The 26,975-nt window shown below is 57.0% G+C and overlaps 9 protein-coding genes and 1 non-coding gene across 10 annotated transcripts; 4 read left to right on the forward strand and 6 right to left on the reverse strand.

Moving 5' to 3' along the window:
* Window positions 1-454: 454 nt before the first annotated feature.
* Window positions 455-1,913, reverse strand: TRAVEDRAFT_84489 (uncharacterized protein; the record flags this gene model as incomplete). Its single annotated transcript, XM_008043424.1, has 3 exons — window positions 455-1,229; window positions 1,263-1,457; window positions 1,516-1,913. Coding segments are annotated over 3 exons (1,368 nt in total), but the record flags the coding sequence as incomplete, so codon positions are not given.
* A 1,049-nt stretch (window positions 1,914-2,962) lies between these two features.
* On the forward strand, window positions 2,963-4,581 carry TRAVEDRAFT_50621 (D-lactonohydrolase-like protein; the record flags this gene model as incomplete). Its single annotated transcript, XM_008043010.1, has 6 exons — window positions 2,963-3,103; window positions 3,213-3,590; window positions 3,668-3,903; window positions 3,958-4,110; window positions 4,168-4,227; window positions 4,284-4,581. 6 exons carry the CDS (start codon window positions 2,963-2,965, stop codon window positions 4,579-4,581), a joined length of 1,266 nt encoding a protein of 421 aa, XP_008041201.1.
* A 233-nt stretch (window positions 4,582-4,814) lies between these two features.
* On the reverse strand, window positions 4,815-5,902 carry TRAVEDRAFT_104962 (uncharacterized protein; the record flags this gene model as incomplete). Its single annotated transcript, XM_008043425.1, has 3 exons — window positions 4,815-4,864; window positions 4,925-5,088; window positions 5,145-5,902. Coding segments are annotated over 3 exons (972 nt in total), but the record flags the coding sequence as incomplete, so codon positions are not given.
* Window positions 5,903-6,567: 665 nt separating this feature from the next.
* Window positions 6,568-9,137, forward strand: TRAVEDRAFT_30682 (uncharacterized protein). The gene is made up of 19 exons (XM_008042808.1): window positions 6,568-6,686; window positions 6,756-6,767; window positions 6,818-6,891; window positions 6,940-6,976; window positions 7,032-7,240; window positions 7,300-7,412; window positions 7,473-7,554; window positions 7,611-7,754; window positions 7,811-7,873; window positions 7,930-7,976; window positions 8,032-8,082; window positions 8,137-8,148; window positions 8,206-8,230; window positions 8,290-8,303; window positions 8,362-8,439; window positions 8,501-8,581; window positions 8,647-8,665; window positions 8,728-8,831; window positions 8,893-9,137. Exons 1-19 carry the CDS (start codon window positions 6,589-6,591, stop codon window positions 8,917-8,919), a joined length of 1,290 nt encoding a protein of 429 aa, XP_008040999.1. The 5' UTR covers window positions 6,568-6,588; the 3' UTR covers window positions 8,920-9,137.
* A 34-nt stretch (window positions 9,138-9,171) lies between these two features.
* On the reverse strand, window positions 9,172-11,557 carry TRAVEDRAFT_66216 (CAMK/CAMKL/CHK1 protein kinase; the record flags this gene model as incomplete). Its single annotated transcript, XM_008043426.1, has 11 exons — window positions 9,172-9,347; window positions 9,407-9,697; window positions 9,760-9,949; window positions 10,013-10,094; window positions 10,156-10,263; window positions 10,324-10,405; window positions 10,459-10,641; window positions 10,698-10,762; window positions 10,814-11,073; window positions 11,426-11,468; window positions 11,518-11,557. The coding sequence occupies 11 exons, from the start codon at window positions 11,555-11,557 to the stop codon at window positions 9,261-9,263; spliced, it is 1,431 nt and encodes a 476-aa protein (XP_008041617.1). The 3' UTR covers window positions 9,172-9,260.
* Window positions 11,558-12,465: 908 nt separating this feature from the next.
* On the forward strand, window positions 12,466-14,068 carry TRAVEDRAFT_39151 (uncharacterized protein; the record flags this gene model as incomplete). Its single annotated transcript, XM_008042853.1, has 11 exons — window positions 12,466-12,551; window positions 12,607-12,729; window positions 12,798-12,838; window positions 12,889-12,908; window positions 12,967-13,019; window positions 13,075-13,163; window positions 13,217-13,315; window positions 13,375-13,563; window positions 13,620-13,662; window positions 13,717-13,878; window positions 13,954-14,068. The coding sequence occupies 11 exons, from the start codon at window positions 12,466-12,468 to the stop codon at window positions 14,066-14,068; spliced, it is 1,020 nt and encodes a 339-aa protein (XP_008041044.1).
* A 314-nt stretch (window positions 14,069-14,382) lies between these two features.
* Window positions 14,383-16,744, reverse strand: TRAVEDRAFT_172066 (serine carboxypeptidase; the record flags this gene model as incomplete). Its single annotated transcript, XM_008043427.1, has 13 exons — window positions 14,383-14,559; window positions 14,616-14,774; window positions 14,846-15,068; window positions 15,137-15,178; window positions 15,250-15,280; window positions 15,344-15,455; window positions 15,514-15,538; window positions 15,595-15,685; window positions 15,750-15,849; window positions 15,910-16,020; window positions 16,077-16,207; window positions 16,266-16,414; window positions 16,479-16,744. The coding sequence occupies 13 exons, from the start codon at window positions 16,742-16,744 to the stop codon at window positions 14,491-14,493; spliced, it is 1,509 nt and encodes a 502-aa protein (XP_008041618.1). The 3' UTR covers window positions 14,383-14,490.
* A 640-nt stretch (window positions 16,745-17,384) lies between these two features.
* Window positions 17,385-17,484, reverse strand: TRAVEDRAFT_t153. Its single transcript has one exon. It is a non-coding gene; the product is annotated as a tRNA-Asn (tRNA).
* Window positions 17,485-21,251: 3,767 nt separating this feature from the next.
* On the forward strand, window positions 21,252-23,202 carry TRAVEDRAFT_128835 (acid protease; the record flags this gene model as incomplete). Its single annotated transcript, XM_008043428.1, has 7 exons — window positions 21,252-21,373; window positions 21,435-21,487; window positions 21,546-22,231; window positions 22,284-22,397; window positions 22,447-22,739; window positions 22,791-22,939; window positions 23,000-23,202. The coding sequence occupies 7 exons, from the start codon at window positions 21,252-21,254 to the stop codon at window positions 23,200-23,202; spliced, it is 1,620 nt and encodes a 539-aa protein (XP_008041619.1).
* Window positions 23,203-23,905: 703 nt separating this feature from the next.
* Window positions 23,906-26,600, reverse strand: TRAVEDRAFT_60129 (uncharacterized protein). The gene is made up of 5 exons (XM_008043429.1): window positions 26,371-26,600; window positions 25,769-25,921; window positions 25,215-25,720; window positions 25,068-25,162; window positions 23,906-25,015 (listed from the first exon to the last, which is right to left on the reverse strand). The coding sequence occupies exons 1-5, from the start codon at window positions 26,491-26,493 to the stop codon at window positions 24,069-24,071; spliced, it is 1,824 nt and encodes a 607-aa protein (XP_008041620.1). The 5' UTR covers window positions 26,494-26,600; the 3' UTR covers window positions 23,906-24,068.
* Window positions 26,601-26,975: the final 375 nt, after the last annotated feature.

Genomic DNA, 26,975 nt, shown 5'->3' on the forward strand with positions numbered 1-26,975 from the left:
AGGCCTGCGCCTGTGCGCAGACTCATTCTCACACATGTCGGTCATGTCACGACGATGAATCGAAGCGATACCACAGGTTCTGCGGCGGATAACGACTACGTCCTTCTCTACAAGGCTAGACCAGGTGCGTGTTGTACAATGTGCATATGATGTGATATGAAACAGTCAATGTCTGTAGTCATCAGATTCCACGCATGGCGCACGAAGCTGGACAAAGAATTCAAGATAGTAGACGAGCGAAGGTAAGAATTGTTCACCATAACATAGCACCCCCCCTCTCTGAACCATGTGGGCCCGTATGAGCGGCGACTGCATGAGCTAAGATGCCGCAGGAGGCTTCGCTCGATGCGTGCTTGGTTCCGCGCTGATCGTGCTCCGTGGACGGCGCTCCAAACGGCCGCGCGGACATCGGCAGCTCGGGCGGTATGAACGTGAGGTCCACGTTCCGATTGGTGAGTGCCTCGCCTCCCAGCAAGAACATCTGCGCGACGGTCAGCTCCCCGAGCTCGGGGAGTGCCGTGTAGAATGCCTCGAACGCCTCTGCAGACGCCTCCACCCTTCGGAGCGTGACAGATCGGGCACGGGCAAAGAGGGGCCGTCCGCAGTTGGCGCTCCCGGCCGGTGCTGCCTTCGTGCAGGCCATGAGAAGGGTGTCGGCATCCAACGTCTCGTCGCGCTCGGGGGAAGAAGCATCTTCGAGGGTGACGTGCGTCGCTCCGGTGGTATCGATGACTCTAAGCACTGTGGTCGCGGCTTGTATGTCGTCGTATCCGAGCTCGAGCTTCGTGAGGTACGGGAGCGCGACGGGCTGCTCTCTGCTCTCAGGACCGCAAGGGGGAGCGCTGGCGGAACTTCGTGGGCCCGATACGCAGATCGTCAAGGACTTCAGGGATTGGCAGACTCCGATGATATCTCTGAACTCCTTCTCACTGGGGCGAACGTCGGCGCTGTGATATGACAGTTCTAGATGCCGAAGACCTGGTCCCCCTGGTGACGTCGATGAGGGAAGGAGGGAAGGAAGAGAAGACCAGTCAAGGTGGACGCCCGACAGCGACAGTACCCGAAGACGAGGGAGCAGCGGACTTTGCGAGGGCGCGTGTTTTGGAGCGAATAGGAGTCCGCGGAATGGTAGGCGATATGAATCCCTGCGCTCCCTGGGGCTGAAGTGGGGGTTGTAGCTCACGAACTCGTTGCAGCGCATCAGCACCAGACTTTCCAGTATGGGAAGACTTCTGGGTAAAGGGCTTGGACATGATACGAACAGCGGGTTCTCGAAGCTCAGGCACTCCAGCGCGACCTCCATGGGCGACCACCTGTCCGTCAGAATGGCCAAGGAGCGCACGCGGGCAATGTGCGGCAGTAGGATGTTCAGCACATAGTGCATGTGTTCGACCCTGAACGGGTGAGTGTAATCGTATGTTTCGTCGATGTACGGGCTGACGACGGCGCCAAATGAGCTGAGCCGAACGGCGGGGTTAGCGCAGCGGCCCCATGACAGACCACCAGAAGACTCACTCGTTTTCCGAGAAATCCCACTCAGGGTCTCGCGCGTCAATGTAGACGTCAAGAGGACACCTCCCGGAGCGCGACACGTATCGGGAGGCTTTGGGAAACCATCCTCCCCCGCCGCTGTGCGCGAGGTCTCCGATCGTCACACAAATTCGGCTCCAAAGCTGCGAGGTGCCCAGAGCGACCTCGCGCCAGTGCCTGTTGACAGCGGCGAATACATCTGGGGGAGTAGACGACGAGGATATGCAGGGGGAGATGTCCTCCTTGCCGTCGTGCGTCGATCCACCCCCTCCGCAGGATTCTTCGGGGCCGTCCTCTTCCAAATCCGCATCGCCCGCGTCTGGCGTGTGCGCTCCGAGGATGAAGATGTACGAGAGGAGCTCGACGGGGAGCCTTGCGATCGGTGCCTGGTACGTCGCGTTTGCCATTCGGTTCGACGGGGGGACTTGACGCTGCGAGCCCGATCCAAGCCAGAGAGTGAGCTGCTTAAAGCGCGACGCCGCGTCTGGCGTTGACGCCGTCGCTGCGTCGCGTTGCGTGGGGACTGTAGCAGTGAGCGACCGACGCATTCTTCACGAACAGCCTTGGATGGGGCGACGTTGCAGCGACAGATAGATCATCGACATCATGTTATGAGTGATTTCACTCCCGTCGGTGCTTCTCTGCGCGCCCTGTTCTTTTGTCTGCGATGCCTGATGGCGCGCATACCGCGATGAGAGAACAAAAGGGATTGCAAAGGCGGCATTCACTCCAGAGATCTCATCCGGAGACTTCCGCGCGCCCCTTATTGTCTTTACGTCTCCGTCGGCCCGCGCAGCGCCGGCGTCTGAGCACGAAGAGTGATCGCATTCCCATCGAGTCCACATGGCCACAGCGCTGCCTTCCCGAATGCGGCTCTTTGCTTGACAATACTGCTTTAGGACGCCCATCTACATCACCTAGCGGCCACCGGCTGTATTCATGTATAGGCGGTTGTCGAGAGATTGCAGTAACGAGATGGCTCTGTTCGCTTACCGATCGACCTGCAGGCGAGGCGCGCACCCCTAAAAGTCAATTGCTGTGGTTCAGACTCCCATCAAGTAAGCTACGGCGGAGTGAACGGACCTTTAACCGGCACTACCGTACTCCCTCGTAGAGCTTGGGATTTCGTGGCAATTCACGGTCTTCCGACGATCCCGATACAGACCCCATCGCATGCTCGCTTAGTGTATAGCACGGGGACACATCCTGGCAGCTGTTACGACTCAGTATTCTCGTCGAACGCAAGATTCTTCAACAGAACCACTCACGTAGGTAGTCATGAGACCCAAAAAGTCCCGTCGTACGTCCCGCTCCCCATCCATTCAGCGGGCACGACCGCGCAATGACACCACAAGGCTCGAGGGGCCAGCTACAAAAGCCCACGGACACTGGAGAACACGGTAGCCGACCTTCCAGGCCCCACACTCTTACGATGGTCGCAGCATCCAGCATCGCCGTCATTACCGTCGGCTTCGCCTCATGGGCATATGCCACATTGCAGTCGCCGCCGGCGCTGCAGCCACAGCCACAGCCCAGAGCAATCAACGCAACGAGCTTACCGCCGCAAGCTGTGGTACGTGCATCTCTTCGCCCACGAAGCCGCGTCCATCACGCTCAGCCTTTGCGCTTCCTGCTGATCCTGCGACTGGGCCTGTGCCGCTGCGGCGTGGTGATGCGCACAGCTCGTCGATCCGCGCTCCTTTGCCGCGCTCGGGAACAACGGCGCGTTCCGCCAGAGCGCGTTCACGGAGTTCCTCAACCCGACGAACACGAGCCCGCCGTTCTTCCAGGTGTTCGACCCCGCGTTCCTGCGCATCCTCGGCCCGAGCGCGACGGTCCGGGCGGTCGCCGCGAACCCGACGTTTGCCTTCGCGCATGAGGCGCCGATCTGGCTGCCGAGTACGGACGAAGTCACGTTCGCCAGCAACGACGGCGGGGCGCTCGGGATGAGCGACATCGACCACAATAACCAGGTGTCGAAGATCAGCTTGAAGGAAGTCGCGGCTGCGATCAAGGCCGCTGGACGCGGCACTGCCGCCGTAAATGTGTCCGTCACGACGGTGGGTTGCAGTGCCGAGTCGATGGGTGCCATGGGGCGGGGAAGCAATGCATGATGGATTGACGGTCGATCTCCCAGCTCGACCTCCCGGATACGATCCAGATGACAAACGGCGGCACGGGCCCATTCAACGGGGACCTGATACTCATCAACTCCGGGCGTGGTCCTCTGCCGCCCTCGGTTGCCCTCGTCAACCCGTCCCCTCCACACAACACCACCGTGCTCTTGGACAACTTCTTCGGGAGGCAGTTCAACTCGCTCAACGATGCGAAGATCCGCCCAGGGACTAACAAGATTTTCTTCACGGATGTCACGTAAGTCGCTCGTGTGTTCTGCGTCCGGGGATGCTCAACTGAGGCTGCGCGCAGGTATGGATTCTTGAACCACTTCCGCCCATTGCCCCTCATGCCGAACCAAGTGTACCGCCTCGACCCCGAGACGAGGGCAGTACGCGTGGTCGCGGACGGGTTCGACAGATGCAACGGGATCGCGTTCAGCAGGGACGGCAAGACGGCATTCGTGTGCGTACGCATGCCTTCCTGTGCCTCGATCGAGGGTCTGACCTATCTGTGGAGCAGGACTGACACAGGGTCCGTGGCGGGATTCCTCGGGAACAACCAGACGGAGCCTGCCACGGTGTACGTGCCTACACTCTTCCTCTCGTGTGTGGAGCTGTGGCCTCACATCCCCACAGCTACGCGTTTGACGTCGATCCGAAGACCGAAGCGTTCAAGAACCGTCGCGTTTTCGCGTACGTCGACACCGGAATCGCGGACGGCATACAGGTCGATGCGGACGACAACGTGTACGCGGGCTGCGGGGACGGCGTACATGTATGGGGCCCAGACGGCACCCTGCTGGGCAAAATCTTCCTCGGCACGACATCCGCCAACCTCGTCTTCGCGGGAGACCAGCGGTTGGTCATCATGGCTGAGACGACGATATACTTGGCGCAAATCGCGGCGAAGGCGAACAAGCTTTCGTTCCCGTGAGCGAGCAAGTGCTGAAACCATGTAGTCGTCAAAAACAGTGTTGAGATGCACTGCCCGTCGAAAATCCGTTCGCGATGTAACATTAGGCAGATGTAACGCTCACAATGATGATGTAGTCCCCACCAAGTCACGCAACGCCTTCTGATGAGAGTACTTCTCTCAGCACGTTCAAGCAATTTGGGAATGCCGACGCAGCGTAGTGGTCGTAAAAGCACCCGTAGCTGTTATGAGCCGCGAACAAAGTGTGCGGCCGGACCACTTCTCTTCATAACGCCCAGGTTGGCTACACGGGAGAAGGTCAGTAAGTCGATGGCTTGCGCAAGCGCAAAGCGAAGCTCCTTACCAGCTCGCCTCGTCCAACCCTTGGTTTGTGACTGCTTAGCGTCGCCCTTCACGTTCAAGCTGTGCTTGAGGAATTTGTTCACTCGTCGTGGTGGGGGGAGGCCTTTAGCAGCAGCAGGGGAGATGGCTTCGGAGGTCCGTGGTAGCGTGCGAATAGTGCGCGAGCTACAATTGGGCAGAGATGAGATGAATGAACGGAAGAGAGCGCGTGGTAGACATACCCGAGTACAACATCCTTTTCTGAACGTTTCGCTCGTCTCCGTTTCTGTGGTGGGGACGCACGCGCGTGTGAGGGAGCTGGTTCTTCGTTCGCGAACGTGATTTTTGTATTCCGCACACTGGAGAGGGCGGATTTGAATAGGTGATCGGGGAGGTAGTTGTGCTTTTGCACAGAGGGTTTTGTGTAGGCGTCCTCTTCATCTTCTTCGCTGTCTGACACCATTTCCTCATCTTCATCAGCCTCTTCTTCGTCGGCCTCGTCCTCCGATTCATCATCGTCATCATCTTTTTCAGACATCTCTTCGTCACCATCGCCCTCGGCAATACCGGCATCCATACCGACGTCCTCCCCGGCAAAGCCCTCGAACGCTGAGCCCTCCTCTTCGTCTAGGTCGTCCAGATCGGAGTCCTCCTCTTCCGCGTCCCTCATAGCCCGTGCCATGCGGTCCTCCAGCGCACTCCTTCCCGATGGACCCTCTTCAGTCTCGCTCGCATCCTCCTCTTCCGAGAAGTCCGCGGCAAACTCAGCCCCCTTCCCCTTGGTCGCTTTCTCCCAGTGACTTGCCGCTGCCTTGCCCTTCCCTGTGCTCTTGGTTTCGGCAGCACGCGCCTTTAGCTTGCGGTCGATGGTCCGGTTCTTCTCCTTTTGCTTGAGTTTCTCCGCGGCCTGGAACTGGCGGACGGCCTCTTCCTCGCCTTTTGCGGCCTTCTTGGACGTCCCGAAGGAGAAGGCCTCCGGAGCGTCGTCGTCGCTCGACTCGGCGGCATCGGCGTGTGTTCGTTTGGCCATTTTGAAGCGTAGTATGGGCAAGAGGAGGGATAATAGAGCTGAAGATACAGCAGGAATTACTGCAAGCGAGTGAACGAGCGCAAAAGTACTTTTGGGCGCCAAAATAGTGTGTCATCCAGATTTGGTACACAAGTACCTGATCGAGTGGTGTCGTCGGGCGCCAAATTAACTCTCCCTCCGAATGACATCGGTGTCTCCGCGAGACATGTGGACTGTAGGCACCCCTTCGCGATTTGCACATCTATTTTTCTTGCTGATCATCTCGCAAGAACCAGCCGAGCTCGAGCTCGAATAAAATTGTGAGTCCTGTTGCCGCAAACAGCCGACATCGCTCACACCGGCTGAACACGTGCAGTGCAACGCTGTCCATTCCAGGACAGCTGGGCCGAAGTCAGGCTAGACAGCCGCTGTATTCGACGCGGGCGACAGGAGCGCGAGGCACCGCCTAGGAGCTCTAGGACTCGGCGCCGTACGCTCCGGAACCCTGCTCTCCATAACGGCCGCGCTGCCAAGGAGTCAGGACCACATTCTACTCACGCCGGGGAGGCGCCCAGCCCTTGCCTTATAAGCACTCCGTCATCATTTGCCACGGCTGTGCATTCCATATAGCCCCCCTTCTTTCTTACCACCATCCCAACCAGCGTAAATAAGCCAAGATGATGTGGGATTTCAGCGGAGGAGCGGGCGGCGGACAAGGATCGCCGCCGTACTATCCTCAGCAACAGCAGCAGCAGCAGCAGCAATATGCGCCGCCGTACGTACACTTCCTCCGAGTGGGGCCCCTGTGGCGATGCAACACAAGCTTACAACACCCTCTCCACAGCTTCCCTTCACCGTAAGTCTTCATCCACGGAAAATGAACTGTGGAGCTGAGAGTATCTTTAGCCCGGGAGGCTTCGACATGTACTCTCAAGGACCGGCACCTGCGCCTTTCATGCCCATTGGCGCTCCGGGATCGGGTCCGTGCACATTTCACTGACTGATCGGCGCCATCTGACGCAAACTAGACAATATTTTTGTGGACAGATACCACGAACGCTCTGGGTATTTACCATCCGCCTCCTGTCTGGCTGTGAATAGCTGACAACGCTCGAATTAGGCCATGGGCAGTTCCGGGAGGACCTTCAACGTCCGCACCTATACCTCGCTCGCCCGGACTGAACATTCACGTCCAGACGACACACCGCACGAGCCACCAGTCACACTCGCACACTCACACGCACCGTCATGGCCATAGTCACAGCCATAGCCATTTTCCGCGTCCCGCCGTTGTTATCCATGGCAGTAACGCGGTCGTCAAGCCTGCCAGTCCGTTGTTGTTTTCTCTGCCCTCCCCGCTCCTGACTGATGATTATCCGCACGTACAGAACATCGCCCTGCGCCGGATCCGATACAGTACCTCCAGCCCCCTACCTCGTCGAGCCATGCCGACCATCACTTCATGTACTCGAAGTGCACTGGAACAAAGAAGGCACTGTGTGTACGTTTGGTTTCCACCTCGAGCAACGGCGTTATGAAGTTGCTAACATACCGTCCTCAGATTGGCATCAACTACCGCGGCCAGGCCAACCAGCTCTACGGCTGCGTGAATGACGCGCGCAACGTCCAGAACTTCCTCATACGTGCGCTCTATCTCCGCCTTTGCTCGCGCCGCCTCGCTGACGTGCCGGATCCCCAGGCCACGGCTACAGGTCACGCAACACAGTACTTCTAACAGATGACGCGAAGGACCCGAAGCTCCTTCCGACGCGCGCCAACATTCTCGCCATGATGCATTGGCTCGTGCAGGGCGCCAAACCACACGACTCTTTGTTCTTCCATTGTGTGTATTCCCTTTCGGTTTCTGTCCGGGTTGGTGGACTCACGCATTGCTCGCAGATTCAGGACATGGTGCCCAGGTCAAAGACAAGAATGGCGACGAGATCGATGGCTACGACGAAGGTAAGGATATGAGGCGCTCAGCAGTGTGCGGATGCTGACGTGCCTATGAACGGCAGTCATTTTCCCCATGGACCACAAATCCACAGGATACATTGTCGACGACGTAAGTGATGGCAGAAAAACCGAAAGTGGTTTTTTACTTAGCAGGGGCGCAATAGTTGATGCATACGATCATGGTCAAGTCGCTTCCCGCAGGCTGCAGACTTACAGTACGTCTCTCCCCAGTACTTGTTCCACCCGTGCTGATCCTGACTTTCCTGTAGGCTCTCTTTGACGTTAGTACCTTCTGAGAGCTTTATCCCAGGAATTGACTGACTGACTGCAATGCTTAGTCCTGCCACTCCGGCTCAGCACTCGGTAAGTTTCACGTCATCCCTCGCTATCGGCATCATACTAAACCCAGCCCCGTGTTACAGATCTTCCGTACCTGGTACGCGCCCCTGATCCCGTTTCACCCATCCATAGCCAGCTAACGTCCCGGTCCGCAGTACTCCTCCGACGGCCGCGTTAAGGGCAGCCAAGTGAAGCAGAAGTGGTTCGACTACAAGTCGACGCCCGCGGACGTGGTGAGATCCCTTTCATATCCTGGTACACGGACGCAGTGTGCTAATAAAGGACGGTATGCAGATCTCGTGGAGCGGATGTAAGGACTCGCAGACGAGTGCGGATACGTGGGAGCAGGGCATTGCAACGGGCGCGATGAGCTATGTAAGCTCCTTTCCATTCCTCCCTTACGATATCCAGCCGCTTACTTCGAAATCGCTACCTCGAAGGCGTTCATGAGCTCGCTCCGTGCGTACTCGATTCACTCTTGCCCTATCAGAAGCCGACACTGATTATTCCCGTACCTACAGAGGAGAACCCGAACCAGACGTACCGGGAGCTGCTGCGCTCGATCCGGGTCATCCTCAAGAAGAAGTACAGCCAGAAGGCGCAGCTCTCGAGCTCGCACCACATCGTATGTTCTCTTCCTTCAACTCTCCTTCAACTACATGCTCACGGACGAGATGGGCTTACAGGACACAAACCTCCGCTTCATCATCTGAGCGCCAGCCTCAATGAAGCCATGAACACATGAATCCTCGAACCTCATGTTGAACTTGTATATGTAGTAATAGTAACGGACTCTTGCTCTCTCCCTCGCCTGTATGCCTTATGTTGTATGTACGTCCACATGCTGTGCCGCACCTCGCTAACTAGTTAGTCATATGTGTATTGCTGAGCGCCACTATCATACAAGAACGAGAAATGTAATTCTACAAAAACCCTACGAGATCCGGAGCGATGGCCTGATGTGAGTGGGGAGGTAAGTAGCTTGGGTGAGAGGGGGCATGGTTTTTAGTGCGTATTTCAAGAAAACGAGAGTATCGGCATAGAACGCCCGCCTTTAGTCAAACCTCTTGTACACATGCGGATGGATGAGCGGATGCTTGACGAGCTCCTTCCAGAATGCGCGCCACTCCAGCGGGTTGCCCTACCAGCCCAATCAGCCTCCACACCCCCTCACACACAAACCTCAAACGAAGGACTCACCACATCGCGCGCGAGCACAACAAAGCTCCCCTTGTACTCCCCTTTCTGGAACGGGTCGATCTCGAGGTAGCCCTTCATGTGCAGCTTCCTGCGGTCCCGCCCGCCGATGCGCATGCGGACGGCGGGCAAGTCCGGCTCCCCAGGCGGGCACTCGCGCGGCGGGTTGTACTTCGCGCCGAACGAAGTGAGCGCCTCTTGCAGGAGCGGGAGCAACGCGTGGGGCGCGAGCGCGGCGAAGAAGCGCGTGAGGTGCGGCGTGTAGCGGAACCGTGTCCCGGGCTGCGTTTGGGTCTGTGCGATCGCGGGGAGGTGAGCGCGTCAGTTGTGCGGGGAGGGAGGGGAAGGGGACGCACGAAGAACATGAGAGACTGGGTGAACTGCGAGCGTTGGTTCTGCATGATATAGTCCCCGTCCTCGTCCGTATCCATCGCGTCTTTGCCGCCCATCTGCGGGTCTGCGATGCCCATGTCGCCGTTCGCGCGCAGCCTCGCGGTGAGGCTCTGCGCGATCGCGTAGGCGCCGCGTCCTGCAAGCTGACTGGGCCTGTACAAAGGAAGCACGGAGCGCGTGAGTGGGATATCGGCGAAGAGTGAGCAGCTTGCGTACCGTGTTACCCAGGGGTGGCATGCGACGTCTTGCAGCGTCATCCGGGTGGTGGCCTCGACGTCAAGCATACCAGTGATGAGTGCTTTCAAAAGTATATAATGAGTTATCCCAGCCAGATTGAGGACAGCGGAGAGCGAGCGTACAAAGCAAGTTTTCGGAAAAGCTTGTCCAAGGCTCGTCGTTGAAGCACTCGCCCGTGAGGTACTGCACGAATTCATGGCTGCCTCTTGTGGGCTCGTCCCAAGGCGTGTCTGGCAATGACAGGTTCAGGCCGCGTGCAAAAGGGAATGCTTGAGGTAAATGAGACGTACTGCCTGAAATCATTGTGAAGAGAATCACGCCACCGCCCCACACGTCTATGGGCTCTGCCGCGTACGGTTTGTTCCCTTTCATCTGCAGATTCGATCAGAAGGAGAACTGTAAGGCCGGAATGCATTCGTTCAGACCTCTGGCGCGAGATAGGGGAGGCTCCCGCATCGTTCACTGAGCATCCGCGACTGGCCAGTCTCTTTGAGCTTATAGACCGCTGCCAAGCCGAAGTCAGAGATCTTCAGCGTTCCTGACCCGTCCAGTAGTAGATTTTCGGGCTTCATGTCTCGGTGACACACGCCTTCCGTGTGGAGATATCGCTATGAATGCCATAATAAGCTGCGCGAGCGTGAAAGTCATGACGTCGTTGACGAACCAAGCCATCGATCAGCTGGCAAAAGTAGAAGTGAGCTGTGTCTTCGTCGATGCCCTCATCCGGTGCTGTCGCCGTGGAGTAAGTGCTGTATTCCACTCGAACAAAGCACTACGCACCGATCTTGTCAAATAGATCGCCTCCTGCGGCCATCTCCAGGAGAATATACGACGCCGGGAAGTGGCCAGATATGACAGCACGGTCTGGAGTGAGCTTTGCAGCGCCAATGAGCTCAAGAATGTTTGGATGCTTGAGAGCGCTCTGGACGCGAATCTCCTTTTCGATCGCCTTGAGCTGGGCCTCGTCCGTTTCCGGAGTGATGGCGATGACCTTGCATGCCGCAACCCTGCCTAGATCGACGTTGACGGCTTGGTAGACACTGCGAAGCCGTTGAGTGAGATGTTACAGCGCCTGATGGTAAAGAAAAATTAAGCTAGCAAGCGATTCACTTTCACCAGAGGAACGCGCCACGTTAACGGTGTTTATCAGCTGATGAGTAGCTTTTCTCAGCAATATTCCGTAACTCGACCAGCCTGGTGTGCGGCGCGGTAGACAAAGGGCGAAGATCGCCTTTCGACATAGCGTTACGACATAGCCCAATGCGCGTCATATTTACTCATTTGCCACTCATAGAGGACCATTTTACCATGCAGCTCATCGAGGGTCGAGGAGGCAATGGCAGAATGGTCCACTTCCCTTTCAGCCACAACCTGGAAGCGCTGGGCACGTACATAGAAAAGCCGCCGCCACCGATCTGTTTGACCAGTTTGTAACCTAGTCTCCAGTAAGTAACGCTGGCACCATCAATGCGTATTCAACTAACCTGCAACACTAGGCAACCTATATCTCGAGAAATCAGTCATAGTCGAAGAGAGAAGGTCGGAGTAAGAAGAAAGGACAAGACGCGTGTGGCTCAACGCGCCGCGCGCGACGCGTCAGATAATCACGTGGCCGTCGCGGAACCGAATGTCCGGACCACGCGGTCCGCTGCACTCATCCTCTGCCGTCACCATCGTTCTCGCTGCGCACACCAAGGGCCATCAGCGTTGGCCTACGAACCCGCCGGTATGTGGCGTCTGACTACTGTGTTGTTATAGCTCGGAAATGAGCGCATATGTCTTGACAAGGATTTAAGACACTTTGCCACCGTTCCTTCCATGCTGTCGCTGCTCCAGGTCCAACCACTCGCCAATCATTGATACCCGCAACTGGAAGGTTCAGAGAACTCCGCTACCCTGCAAAGTGCGCGGCTGCCTCACTGTGTACTATGTATACAATTACCCAAAAACCTGTTGCCAACCGTGCAAAGCAGCCCGTTAAATCGCTCCAAGGTTTATTCAAAGAGCCTCAACTTGAGGTCAGGCCTGAATGCGGCCACGGACGTATGTACGTGAGAAGGCTGACATCCGCGCTAACGCCGGAGTAGACTGAATCGCAGACAAGATCGCGCAGAACATATGTACGTCAACCTCGCGTCTGACCGTACCAGCAACGCCGTCCTCCCGACCGTTAGCATGGGAATGTACGGCAACGCCATGCCCCTGCAGCCTAATCCTCAAACACTTTGGCCCCTCCCTGGCTCCCACTTACCTCTATCAGCGAAGTCCACCCGACCGCGCGTCACTGTCCGACTGTGCACCGTGCCCACGCCTCCGCCGTTGTCGGCCTGCTATATAGCCTAGAGGTCGTCAGGAGGAGCATGGTGCCCGCCCCCACCACCTCGATCTTTGCCGATCGTCCTCTTGGCGCCGCCGACTATCCCTTGCTTGCGATGGTTCACTGGCAGGACCCAGAGGTGATCGTCTATGTCTTCTTCATCTATGAGCAGATCGCAGTTTTCTTGCTTGGCTTCTATGGGTGCGCTCTGTTCTTTCCGCTCCGCTACATGAAATTAATCGGGTTTCCCTGGCAGGACCCAGTTCTTATGGAGCACGTACATCGAGTGGGAGCTCATAACCAGGAAGCGGGCGTTCCGTGTCGTGCACATTCCATGGCTGCTCGCGCGCTATGTCATGCTCTCCGCTCTGCTCTTCTTGTGCGTCTGTTCTCACCCACTCGAGATCTTCACGCGCGCTGAGTTGTGTCGATCGCGGTCGTCAAAAGCGTTATCACCGGAAGATCCAGAACGAGGATCGCGTGTGATGGTATGTTTATACCTGTGAAGGCCATGCTCTGCTCTAACAGGAGGATATAGTGGCATATCGGACATTTGCCGTGCGTCCCCTTTCGCTACTCATCTGGGCGCACTTTGTTCACAATCACGCGACGATAGAGCCTCGGAAGTGGGGCTGCGATGCTCGCGAGTCTGACACTATGCTCTAGGCCGTGAGTCCGCTCACCAACGCTCAGCACTACGTTCTTCTCATGCACCTCGGACCAGTGCCGCCATCCTCTGGACCTTGAAGCAATACATTCCAGTGGCCATACTCGTACTTATAGGTGTGGGGCAGGCTGTCATCGTAGTTCTCCGTACGCGCCTTCCTGTCTCGTGGGTCGCAAGTCTACCGCTAACGCTGATCCAGAGGGCATCCTGACCGTCCGTGCGGAATGGAACATGCAAAGCGCATCATGCGAAGTCTTCAGCTCGGACAACCACCTCCTCGGTGGATTCTACATCTACAGTGTGTCCCCTCCCCTCTCCCTCGCGAGGATTCCCATGCTGACGCCGCGCGCCGTGCAGCGTTCTGCTTCGACGTCGTGATCCTGTCGATGACGCTGTTCGCCGTGCACCGCGTGCACATGCAGCACGCGTACCGCGCGCGGCGCTGGCGCTTCGGCGATGCGCTCTGCGTGCAGGGCATCTGGTACGTCGCGGCGACATGTGCGGTGAACGTCCCCGTCGCGACGCTCGCGTTCCTGAACCTGAATCGTGTGTATCTATCGAATCCAACCACGTTGGCTGCTCTAACACAACGTCCTGTGCAGCCGGGATGAACGTCCTACTCTCCCTGCCGGCCGTGACTATCAGGTATGCCTCGCGCCTGCACCATCGTACGCTTCCAGAGCTAACCTGACTGCCCAGCGTCATCGCATCTTCGCTCACGCTCTTCGCCTTCGACGACTACAACGGCAAAGACGCCAACCCGCGGTCCGGGTTTGGGAGTGGAACTGGGTCGCGCCCGTCCGAACTCGTCAGCGCCCCGCTCCCGGGCAACCTCACCACACACATCTCGATGGACATGGGGTACGTCTTGCCCTCACTTCTATCTTCCGGTACATTCATGTGGGATATCGCTGACTTGTATACGTGGAAACGCAGGGTGCTGGACTCGCGCGTTATCCTGGACGATGACTTAGTGCGCCTGGACGACAAGGACAGCGCCGAGTCGGAGACCCCGAGTCCGAGCACTGTGGAGCACGCCGAGTCGGTGTAGCTGACTCTATGGCACGAGCTGCACGAGCTGCCCGTCTGCGAGGGGTTCGGTAAATATGTCTACTAAACCCAACAACCGCATGCTTATATTTGTACGTACTGCTGCCGCTCTTTTCAACTCTCGCTCGTTGTTTTCGCTCTCGCGCATCTTATGCTGGTCGCGTTGTCACATAGCACATGTTTTATAGTTTTGCACATAAATATGCTCATCTAATCGGTGTTACATCGTCGCACCTCCCCCAGGTCGAACATTTGTCTGTTCCTAAGCTCGTTATCAGTGAAATTCCAGTGTATCCGCGCAGGTACGTGCAATGAAAGCCATTACCGCTGATGCGCTCAAAGGATTCGAAGACTACATTCATGCTGACAGACATACACTAAATGCTCGTCTTGTGCTCGCCTCCGATCATCCTCCTACTTCGTTCACAGAGCCTGGCCCGCTAGCCACCTGTTCACCAACGCCGACGCCTCCACCGGCCTATCGTACGGAGCCTGTCATCCCCGATCAGCCAACGCTCTCGCAACAAGACTGACTCAGAAGAACTCACCAAGTGGCCCGCGCCCGAGATCGTCGCAAACGTCAGCCCGCCCCCGCTGCGCGTCAGCCCCGCCGGCTTGCCGTCGACGAGCCACTCCGTGAGCGGCTCGCTGCGGTACGCCTCCTGCTGCGTCCACTCCAGCGCGAGCGTCATCCGCTCGTTCCCAATCTGCCATACATACACTATCAGCCCCTTCTACCCAATCAAACAACCCTAGAGGGGGTAGGAAGGAAGCGCACCCAGTTGCAGATAAAGTCGGTCGCGCCGACGAATACGAGCGCGCGCACGCCGCGCTCGAGGAGCGCCGCGATGTGGTACTGCGCGGGGAAGGAGTACCAGTCGAGCGTGGCGTCGAACGCGGCGGCGACGGTGGCGGACGTGAGGCTGTAGTTGCCGCGCACTGCGGGGTCGACCCCGAGGAGCTCTTGGATGTACGGCTGGCTGAGGTACGCATTGATGTCGCTGTTGTGGACGGAGGGTGCGTCAGCGCTCGTGTGTATAACGGGGAAGTTGAGGGTGAGGGTACGTACCTGATGATGGGGTAGCAGACTTCCATTTCTTCATCGTGTGTGCTGTGCGTGAAGTCGTCGGTATCAGCGCTCAAGCTCAAGCGTGAGTTAGTATGATCGTGCCATGGGCGTACCAGGGGCGGGAGCGATCGTAAAAGTATGGATCTTTGCAGGCCCAGAATCAGCCTTACAGCTAAAACGGGAGCATACTAGGAGGGTATCACGCACTCTTGTAATGACCAGTCAAGACTTGGAAGCAGAACGCGGCCGCGGCCGCGCAGTCGATTTTGTCCAGGGTATCGACGCAGGACTTCTTGAAGCGCTGCTCGCATCGGGGAGCCTACGGAACACGCAGGTCAGGGCGTGTTCGGGGAACCATACAAGTTTTGGTGCCATACCATCTGTTTCAGTCGTACGCAGGTACTGCCAAGAAAAGTGATTAGACAAGGATGAGTGGCAATTTTGGCACTGAGACTGACGAAATGTCCTGAATGGCGGGGAAAGTCGGGTCCGCGCATTGGGCATCGTAGTAAGATGGGAACATTGTGGCGAAATCCGTACATCCATTCCCTTTCAGAACCACATCGTGAGCTTTCCTTAGAGATAAAGGCCCGTTTGCAACGAGATGCCCTACCTAGCATAATGGACGTCAAGTTGATTGGCGTAAGCCCAGCTTCGACGAGCTCCGTATTTTTGTCGTATATGGCGGAGGCAAAGACGGGGATATAGCGACCCTAGCAAAGACCTCCTTCAGCCACCATCGATGCCAGGTCGACAACAGAAGAGGCACTTACCCCGTAAGACTCGCCTGCAAGATGCAGTGCTCGACCTTTGAACTTGGTGAAATGCTCAAAGAAAATTCCCATGAGCGCTGCAACATCGTCCGCCGCCTCACGAGTCGTTGACTAGAGCGAAAGTGTAGTTCAGCGTGAGCCGGGGCACCCGTCGGAAAAGGTCGTACCACAGACTCCCCGAATTCGGCGTAAGAGAACCCGACGCTGACGGGTTGCTCGATGAAGAATATGTTTGCGTGCTCGTTCCAAGACCACGGGTTCCATTCCGTACTGTTTGCACTCGTCACGCGACATGGGCCTACCAGGCAGAAATCAGATCATCCGTCGCGGGATCGCAAGAAGAAACCCGCGCTCACCGAGTTCAGAGAACAATCCAACGGCACCTGACCCCCCGGGGCCGCCGTTCGTCCAGAAGATGACGTCGTCCGCGTCGGGATCCCCTCGGCTCTCAAAGAAGAACCAGAACAGATGGTGCGCTTCAACATCGATGTACCCAGTATACGCCCTGGGGAAGTCCGATTTCAGCAACTGCGTATACCGTAAGCATAGTAGAGGGATGATGGACTTACCGCACTTTGCCGTCGCAGAACTGCGACTGCTTCGCGCGCACACTGTGCCGCGGGAAAGCTGGATGGCTAAGGGGCGTGAAATGCGAAGTAGAGAGAGCAGAGAGATCTCCCAGTGGTGTGAAGAGCCCATCGTCGTATGCAGTGAAAGCATCCTGTTGCACGCCATCTTCCCAGGGTGCTTGGAGGACGCCCGGACAATGCTCGACACAGGTTGCGCGAGGCAGGAATAAGGCACCGACCAGAAGCGTAAGCAGACCCAGACGCATATCAAGTTGGTACTGTCAGTGGTTAATCTGTGGGAGCGGTAAGGCTGAGTCCAGTGAGTGCAGAAGGAGGAAGTGCACTACCGGGAGTACCAGATCTGAGGCCAACCTTCCTAGAGCTACTTATACGAGTTGCAAGCCAGGGTAAGACCGCGCAGGTAGTACCTGAGAACCAGTCATTGCAAACGCTTCGCACGCGCAGCTGTTTCCACGCGGTCGTTCTCGTGGTCATGGGGCTATGATGGCGATATCCGTACATATCATGATCTTCCACGCGCATAAGTAATCCTTCAATCGTTATATTGAACGTAGACAGTGGGGACCCCGATTGAGCTGGTCTAAGAAGAGGGATCGAGTGCTGTGTGAGCCTTCGACTAGCTAGGGCACTCTACCACGGCTTCCCTCATTATCCCATTGTAAAATTTGGTCCAAGAAGTTGCATGGCCTCCCGAAAGGGCCGGGTGTGGGTGTCAGAACAGTGGTGAGCGCGATATCGGGCGGCAGGATGACGGCAGGGTGCAAAATAAGCGCCTGAACTTGTGGCGGCTTTCTCCGGCGGCTTTGGCGGTGGCCCCGGCTTGCTTTCAGAACGCGTTCATCCTCCAGGTAAATGAGACGCCTGGATGACTTCTCGCCAAAATGACTGCCCCAGTGAGGCTCGAACTCACGACCTTCCGATGGCGTCATCGCTGCTGGGGAGCGGCATAACAGTCGGACGCTGTAACCAACTCAGCCATGGGGCACTTGTTGAGACAGGCCCTATTAGGTAATGTGACCTGCAAATCCATGCAAGACATGCGCCCGGCGTGCGAACTCCACAGAATCCGCGATCGAGTCCACCTGTGGCAAACGCGTGGTTTCCGTCGTCGATGCAGTCCAAAGCGCGTCTTCTAAGCATCGCTAGATCAAACTCGGCTTATGCACATGATATATAGGTCTACTAGCTATGAAGTCCGAAATACCTATTGCAGCGAGGGCAGAGGTCCGAGAGTCCGAGGGGACCGCTGTCGATAGCGTGATTTACCCGTCAACAGGTCACAGTGACGTAGATGAGTAGATCGTCCGACGACGTCGTACTACGGGATGTCGCCCCTTCTTCTTCTCTCGTCTCCAAGATGCTCCTGAAGCTCACTCACTGTGACTGCTTGGAGCATGGCACTCTCAGAGAGCCCACCTCGATGCCTTGATCTTCGACAATATACGCCACGTGTTCTTCTTGCCAGCAGCACCTGAAACCGCAGTAATTGAGCAAAGGTCGTCGTCTGTGTCTTGAAGAGCAACAGAGACGGCATGAGGATGTTTTGACATCCGTACATGTGGTGTGTACTCGCAAAAAATATGCACAGCACTCGTATCTGCCTCGATATTGTCCCAAGCTGACTCGTTTGGCTAGGAAGGTGCGCTACTGCGTAGCACTACATCTAGCGAGATCGCATATTAGCAAAGTTATCAGACGTCCTACACAGACGTCATATATCTTTTCGGGCTGAGCTCTCCGGAGTACGCAATATCTATGTCAATTTGTCACATTTTTGGACATCGGTCCCCCTTGACTGACTGAAAGGCATCGAATTATGCCGGAGAAACGCGTACGTGCTCATTTTATCCACTCAATCATCTCAAGTCCTACTAATCAGCCATCTATAAGGCCGTATACAGATTGTGCCGCCCCCGATAGTGGGACATACCGGGCACATATGCGCCCTCGTTCACGCAAACAGGCGATCGGCACCGTGACACGAATACCCAAACAACTGTGCCGTAGTCGCGAAGTAGGTCGGTATATGAGGGCTTGTATCTGTGGTCGACCTGGGACGGCGCACATCTTAGCCTAAGACATGTCCAATAAGATGCCTAGCCAGTGGAGGGCCGTGTGTCGCCCAAGCCCCGCAATCTCGGAATCTCGGAATCACTTTAGGTGCGTTTGTTGCCATATCTCCTTTTTGAGACGTGCTCTTATAGCAGGATTTTCACTAGGATATCGTCGCCAGTGAACACCACCGTCCATGCAGGCGGCATAGAGGCCCATAGAGGCCAGGTCGACGAACACCATGCCTGGGGTCTCTGCCAGCGGGGCGGAGGCCTCTGAGCGGCGGCTTCCGCGCGCAAGTGTCCGGGAGACAATGGGGGACATAGACCAGTCCGCGTGGGAACTGAGACCTTGGGCGTAAAGTCCAATTCCGCTAAGCCACCCCGCGGTCACGGTCCTGAAGTGCTCGTCCTGCCTTAAATCGCAAGCCACAACCGCGTCTTGCTCTTCCACAACCACAACCACAACCGTGTCACGTCTCCCGCTCCCCCCACTTTCTCCCGCTCCCCCACTTTCTCCCGCACCCCCCACTTTATCACCTCCTCCCTCCCACCGCCCTTACACCACCGTACATTATGCCTGCTATCCGCTCCAAGCGCAATGATGAGAACATCGACCCGTCCCAGGGCGACCCTTTTCAGTATGTTTGCATTCCCCGAGGCTCGCACCCCATCGCTCCGCTTCAGACTATTGACTACCGCTCACAATAGAATCGCCTCGATTCCCGAAGGCAGCAAAGCGAAGAAAGCGAAGAACTCAAACAAGAAGAAGTCGCCCGCTGTAGCCAACGCGTGAGTCGTGCTGCTTGTCGGTCGCGTGGCTCGCCTGACATACCTTAAGTCCTTATGGCAACTGCTCAGCGGTCAAGCCCAAGACCGGGCGACCTTATACCAAGAATCATCCGCACCTGGAAAATCGATTCGAAGACTTGGAGCTCTTGGTCCCCGTCCTTTGCGAGTGGCCTGCGCACGGGGTGAACTGTTCCGATACTGAAGGCCACAACCCTTGGGAGTGTCCCGCAAGAAGGCCTTGCGGGGCGCCCATTCCACCCACCACCCACTCAATGAGCAAACATCTCACGGACGAACATAAGCAGGGCCTTCCCTCAGGACTGATCCAGACGCAATGCCGGATGCCTGGCTGTACAGTGGAATTGCAGCGCAGAGGGCTTGGACGTCATGTCGGCGAGAGTCACTACGTGCTCAACAAACTCATGTGCCTTTGGTGCGGCGTGGAAACGCGCCGCTCGGAGTACCACAACCGGCACGGCCTCGCCGCGCGGTGTAAACAAAGGTCCTCCTACTTGACGAGATTAGCATCCGCCGAAACACCGGAGGCCTTCAAGGAGGGGCTTGATATTCTTCTGCAGCGGGGCGGCGATGTAATCGCCATCGCGTTGCTCCTCCTGAGCGTTACACCGCACCATCTATGGATAGGATGGTTATTTTTCTCTGCGTACCAGATCGACATCTTCCTTTTCCTCGACCCTTCCCTTCGCCCACTGGTAATGCCATTGGAGGTCCCTTCTCTCGCTGCTGGCCCGTCAGAGCCTCCTTCAGACCAGGTGACGATTTCAACATGAAGCAGTCGAAGCCGTCAGCTCAGCGTTCCGCGCCTCCTTGCCGGTGTTGACTTAGGGCGCGACTACGCGAATGGAATCCCCGAGCCGGCCCTCTCATCGCACTATCAGGACGACAAGACACTTCACTCTAGCCTCCTCCCCCCGTGACCTCATTACCCGCACCTTTCCGCCCGCAACCCTCTCCTGTATTCCACGACATGTTTGACGGCGCCACCCTCGCGAAACACCGATGTCATCGACAAGATCCAGTGCGCATCCGCCCAGCACCCCCGCGCGGCCCGGGTTGTGCCCAATGCAGATCCGACGGACATCGCGCACCGCGTCGATGATCGTCGCGTCGCCGCCGCCAGGACCCTCGAACGACGAGTGTTCTCCGGAGCTCTCGCGTTCAGTTGTTATGCCCTATGACGTTCTCGAAGGACAGATTACTGTACTACACTGCTCTACCTCTACCATATCCCCTGCTTTGTACATACCCTACCTGTTCTCGTGTTGTACCACAATGTTGTCGCGCTACCCCCCTTCCACCCTGTTTCATTGCTCTTTGCTTTACTTACGCTATCCGCTGTACATCGCTTTACAATCTGGACGTTATACGGAATCTACACCACCTCACTGTACGATGGCTATCATTATACTCGTGCCCGCGCCATTGTTACTAAGTATGTACCTGACTTGGCCTGAAGGGTCGCCGCTACCTACGAGTGCTTGCACTCCCCCCATTGTATTCATGCTCTTTTCTCAATCTGCTACTAGCTGGAACGGAACTCGCTCACAATATTAATCACTCATTCCTCGGTGAACGAAATCATGTAACTCCTAAAGCCTTCCACTGGGCTCTCCGCTGCGTCCAGAGATGCAACGCGGCCGCCAAGTTCCCAGGACGATAGTGTACGATTCAAGTTGAGCGGGTGAAACATGAACAAACAAACCACGACCGCCGGCCATCTCGGACTTCAACAAGCTGCAGCGACCTCGACCTCGACCTCGACCTCGAACTGGCCGCTCTCGCTCACTGCGCATGTCTGGCGCCATCCATCTCTCTGAGAAGTCAAAAGGTCATGATGCGTCTTCTCATCTTGTCTACCGCGTTTGCGTCGGTCGTCACTCAGGCCATGATGGCGAGCGCGTTGGCGGGCGCGGTGCACTTGCCCATACAGCGACAAAGCGGCGCCCAGAGAGTACAGAAAAGAGGCGGCGTATCTACAGCGGTTGCTGGTGTAGGGGACAACATGGATGTGTGAGTTGCCGTTTGATTGATCCGCGCAAGTCACATTAACCTACGACCTACGTCATACCAGGACATACAATGTCCTCGTCCAAGTTGGAGGCACGCTGACACCTTTGATCCTCGGTACGTCCATATGATACCTCATGCTAGTTGAATCGATACTTAAATAATAGCGACGCAGACACTGGATCGTCTGATCTCTGGCTTGTGTCTGATGGGTGCAGAGAACGATGTCCGGCCACCCGCGTTCCGCTCTATTCGCAGGCTGCCACGAAACCCGTCGGTCAAGACGTGTCCTTACTCTATGGCGACTCTAGGACAGGCACTCACGCATCTGGCCCGATCGGGATGGACACGGTCTCTATAGCTGGTCTATCCGTCCCGGACCAGTACTTCGCTGCTATCATAGACACCAACACTACCGTTCTCGACACTGGTTCTGCAGGCATCCTAGGACTCGGCTTTCCTCCTATCAGCGTCATCTGGCGACAACTTCTTGCTTCGCGTCTCGACCAAACTATGCCCTCTTCACCTGGACGCATTCCCTCTATAGAGTCGCGTTCTGAACTAGATCCTCGAGAAGTGCCGCGGGACGCCACAAACATACTAGACTCAATCACCGACACGTTCTCTACGCTAGGCCCTCTGCTCACTAGGCTGGTCACACTGAAGGTTCTCGAGCGTCCTCTTGTGGTAACTACCTTGCAAAGGGACACTATCTCGTTCTCTGGGAACGACGGCACGCTGTCTCTGGGCGCACTTCCTTATGGAATCACAGACGAACAGCTATCGTGGGCTCCTGTGCGCTCCTATTCAGTTATGGAGGGTGGTATCCCCGCGCCCTCCTCCGCCCCAAACGAGGCAAGTGTCGATTACACTGTCCATTAATCAACGCCTGTTCTCATATGACCAGCCGTAGGTTTATCCACTCCTCTGGGAGATTCCGCTGGACGACGTCTACTTCGACGGCACCAAGCTGCCTCGCTCCGGGCTCTCGTCGCCTGATATCTCGTTGTCAGCATTGGTGGACACCGTAAGTTGAGTTTTTTTTGTTGTAAGCTAAAATCTGACGTCACGAATAGGGCAACTCGCTCATACGGGGTCCGCAAGACGTGCTGTCCTACATCTTGGCTCATTTGAACTTAGATGCTATGGGCACATTTGATTGCTCGACCCCGCATAACCTGACGTTCATAATTGGAGGCAAGCCATTCCCCGTCGATCCCCGCGACTTTGCACACCCTGCCGCCGTCAAACCCGGGACTGTCTACGCGGACGAGGTGGCACGCTGCATTCCCGCCCTGGCGCAGACAGACCCGCCCGGGGAGGGCGGCTTCATGTATAGCTGGAGCTTGGGAGACCCATTCCTCAAATCGTGAGCGTCCTTCGAGCACTCTGATGCCATGCTACTGACACTGGCATGAAGGAATATGGTCGCGTTCTACTACGGCAACATGACACACCCGTCGCAAGACCCTGCCCGTGTCGGATTCATGTCGATGGTCCCGTCCGACGCCGGCTACGCCCTTGAAAAAGCTGTGGACGCCGCAATCGCCAACGGCGGCGTGTTCCTTTGTACGTTCTCTCACCACTGCTCCCCTAATCACTCGAATTTATTCGCTGATCATGCGATAGCTACGTCCGAACCTGCTCCCTACGCTACCGCTGCGCGCCTCGTGAGCACCATGACGATGGCGGAGAGCATGCCTGGGATGACCCAAGGTTCGCCTGGAGCTTCCAGCAATGCGGCGCGGGCGACTCTCGGTGCGACCCCCTCCGCATGGATCGTCACGCTGATCGCCGCTTTCTCCGCAGGGATCCTGGATTTGATTACCTAGGCTTGTGGGCAGCTGATCGTTGTTCGTCGCACATGCTATGAACGCTTCTCGTATCGATTTGTACTGTTACACTGCCAATGGATCCCCTTTTCTGCCCTCACTGTCAGCTCGATCCCATCCTCGCGGATGAGACGGACTGTAAAGGCATAACCAAGGCGTGAGAGCAAGACCGCGCCGTCCGTCCGGCGTATGCCTACCCCGGTCGTGCGCTCGACGATGCCGCTGAAACGGAGTTCCAGACCCCTGCGGTACTCTGTAAGAGAAGGCGCAGGAGGGGCCATGACGATGTAGAGCCCGTGTGCGTCCAGGGGACCAGGACTCGAGCACACTACGGTTGAGGAGAATGACGCGGATGATGGATGGGCTCTAGGTGGAGAGAATACTGAGTGAGGCCAGACGAAGGGTCTTGTCTGGACGGTGACAGCTGTGTCCTGCCGGCGCTCGTCATGTAGGTGTCTGGGCCGCCGCGTTCCGAAGTGGGGTTCAACATGAGACCAAGAAGGCGACCGTTTGCATCTTGGCATGCGAGGAGGGCGATCAAGCAATCGTAGTGGACGAAGATATGGCTGAGAAAGAGGATGGGAAACTGTGCAAGAAACCCCGGTCGCTGCGTGATAGCGTATTCGTCGCATCGCCATAAGCAGCACTAGTGGTATGTGGATTCGAAGTTCCCACCAACGCCAATCTTGTATGCGGCTGCGGGGGAGAACACGACGGTGCAAATCCATGGCATTCCTACGAGATATGACAGTAAAGCAAATTAGGCACATTAACATCCATTAGTACCCTACCGTGACCGTCTAACATGTCAATGTGGCCTCCAACCGAAGGGCCTCTATGTCACCACAGCAAACCCTTCGGACCATCTAGTCGCTCTCGGTGTGATACTCATCGTCCTCCGCGCTCTCCGCGACGGCCTTGTGCTTGCCCTTCGCATCCGACTCGTCCGCCACGAGCTCGACGACGACCTGTCCGCCGCCCTTCAGCACATCGATGTCGCCGACGCGCTTCTCCGCCTCCCACACGATCTCCCGCCGCGGATACGCCAGAACGATCTTGAAGCCCCACCATTTCTCCGCGGGCTTCCCCGACGCCACCATCTCGCCGATCAGGCCCTGTTCACCCACTGCGCCGCCCTCCGGCGGGGTCGGCGGGTCCGCGTCCTGGATGAACTCCGGGGGGATGAACAGCGAGTCGACGTACGCGTACAGCGCGGTGACCGCGTCGTTCTCGCCGAAGAACCGCACGACCCGCCGCCCGTCGGGCATCCGCACGCCCACACGCAGCGTCTTCCCGCGCCCGGTCTCTCCGGGGCGCGGCTCGCGCACGACGAGCCCGCGCCGAATCCACCGCCGCCACGCCATGCGGTGTGCGACCCATTGCTTCTTCGCCTCAGCGGCCTTCCTGCGCTCCTCCGCTGCGCGAGCCTCAGCGTCGGCGGTGCGTTGCCTTTCCTCAGCAGCGGCACGTTCCTCGCGCGCGCGCTGCTGGATACGATCGGCGTCCCGGCGACGGCTCTCCTCGAATGCGCGGTCCTGCTCTGCGCGCAACGCACGCTCGCGATCGCGCTCGGCTTCCTGGGCGCGGAGCTGGTTGAGGAATGGGGTGACGCGCGGGAGGAGCTGCTCGGTCAGGTGCTTGACAAGCGTCTGTGCGGCGGTGGGTGCCGATGTGGACGGGATGGAAGGACCCTGGTGCCGGGAGAGGATGGTCATCGTGGGCGCGGGAGGTGCGGCGCTTGCAGGTGCGCGGCGGGATTGCAATGCGATGAATGCAACGAATGGGTATGTGGTAGCCTGGAGCTTCTGCGACGCTGCACAGGTATATTCAGATCTACCGTCCGCAGTGGATGTGGACGCACTCACCACTCCAAGCTTCCTTGTCACGGATATCGCCACCCCATACAAGGATCTCGTTCTCTTGAATGAGACGCACGAAACTCGGGTCGGTCAAAGTGCTCCTGAAGCATCCTGTTTAAATACGGCGAGCACCCAAAAGCCGGAGCCACCTACCGCTTGAACTCCGCCACGTCGTCGTGCTCCTCGCTGACGATCACGATACAGCCAATCTTGGAGTCTCTCTGGCACATTCGCGCAAACTCCTCGTAGCTTCCCAAGAAGAAGTCAGGAAGGAGCTTCACGTCCCTGTCGCTTGTGGTCTCGTCCCAAGCGTTTCCTCTCGCAGTAACATTCGAGGGACCGGCGATACCCGTCGCCGACGGCTGGCCACTGCCGTTGGAGCGCCTCTGGCCGCTGCGGCTTAGGCACACGGCGCCAGTCTCCTCCTCCAGGGTGAGTACCCAGCGTTCGGCGACGCTCTTTGGGTCCTTCGCTTCTCGGCCGTGGCTCGGTCCAAGCGGCCGGTAGGACAACGTCGAGAATGTGAAGTTTGGAAGTGGAATGCGGAACGCACGGAAAATGAAGCGTATGAGGGAGAATAGAGGGTATAGCGGGATGGCGATAATATTGAACACGAGGCGGATAGGGCGAGCCACGAGGGAGGAGAAGGAGTTTGACTCCTGCGCTGAGGTCAGGACAGAATGCCAGTGCAGATACGGGGAGCGTACCACTTGTCGAAACTCTCGGCCACCTCTTCGTCCGCTCAATAGCCCTTGTTCGGAGTCATCGAGTTCAAACTGTTCCATGGGCGGTGCTTGCTGCGCAGGAGCAGGAGCAGGGGGAGGCGGGGCTCCACCATCGAATACAACTTCTGCAGCGCGCTAAAGTACAGATGTCAATACATGTTCTTGAGCGCGAGCCATGTAAGCAGTTACAGCGGGGGACTCGCGTCGACGGCGGGACTGCCATTGCTACCATGTGTCATGCAGGCTTACGGCACTCAATTCCAGAGCTCATATACATAGTTCTGCCTCACATGCAACTACTAGTCACATGTGGCGCGTAGATGACCGCAAAGCTAGCTGCCAGTGTATACTCGCAAATATGGTGGAGGATTCACGGCGACGGCAACACCGTCATTACGACGTGTCATGTAGGCTTACAGCACTTGGTCCCATTGATTGTATACCTAGTTCCGCCTGCCATGTGTTCACCAGCCGCATGTAGTGCACAGATGACCGCGAAGCAGGCTGGTACATCTGTACACCTCAATATAGGACACAGAGCACCCAGCCAACAACTCGCATACAACAAGAGGTTTAATACACACCTGGACATCCCAACCAACGCTCGCAAGTACTCCGATAGCGACCTCCGGATCTCCTCCGTCCGTGAGAGCTTGGAGCTGGTCGAAGGCAGCCTTCTGCGTCGGTGTCAAAGAGTCGACGTCCATAGGAAAAACAAGAGAAAGAGCGGAGAGAGCAGCGACTACTGCTAGTTGGAATAGTTTATTAAGCAGTGTCTGGCGGTGTCTGCTGTGCTGGCCGACGTGCAGACGCGGTACGAAAGCAACAAAGCATCGGACCCGCTGGGACTGCGCTAATCCGCCAGACTCCGGCAGCATGCCCAGACCACGTGAGGTAGCCAAACATACCACGCATCGTCCACCGTCTAGATCTTGTCCATTTTTGGTAGCGCGTCTGTGCCCCGCATCGCCCTGCTCATACTGAACGTCGCGCCGCTTCGCTCTGAGCTTCTCTCACCCTTACTTCACTCCTGCTGTCGTTCACTCCTTGTATCCTGCATGTACTTTAACAACAGATAATGCAAAACTCATTCTTTAACGTCCGCCAAAGTCACCTAAACCTCTACAGGCTTGATTATGCTCCAGGGTCTCGGCAGTCGCCCCAAACATTATCGGGAACCGGATGCGAC

The sequence above is a fragment of the Trametes versicolor genome, assembly GCF_000271585.1.
Source record: "Trametes versicolor FP-101664 SS1 unplaced genomic scaffold TRAVEscaffold_9, whole genome shotgun sequence".
Classification (NCBI taxonomy): Eukaryota; Fungi; Basidiomycota; class Agaricomycetes; order Polyporales; family Polyporaceae; genus Trametes; species Trametes versicolor.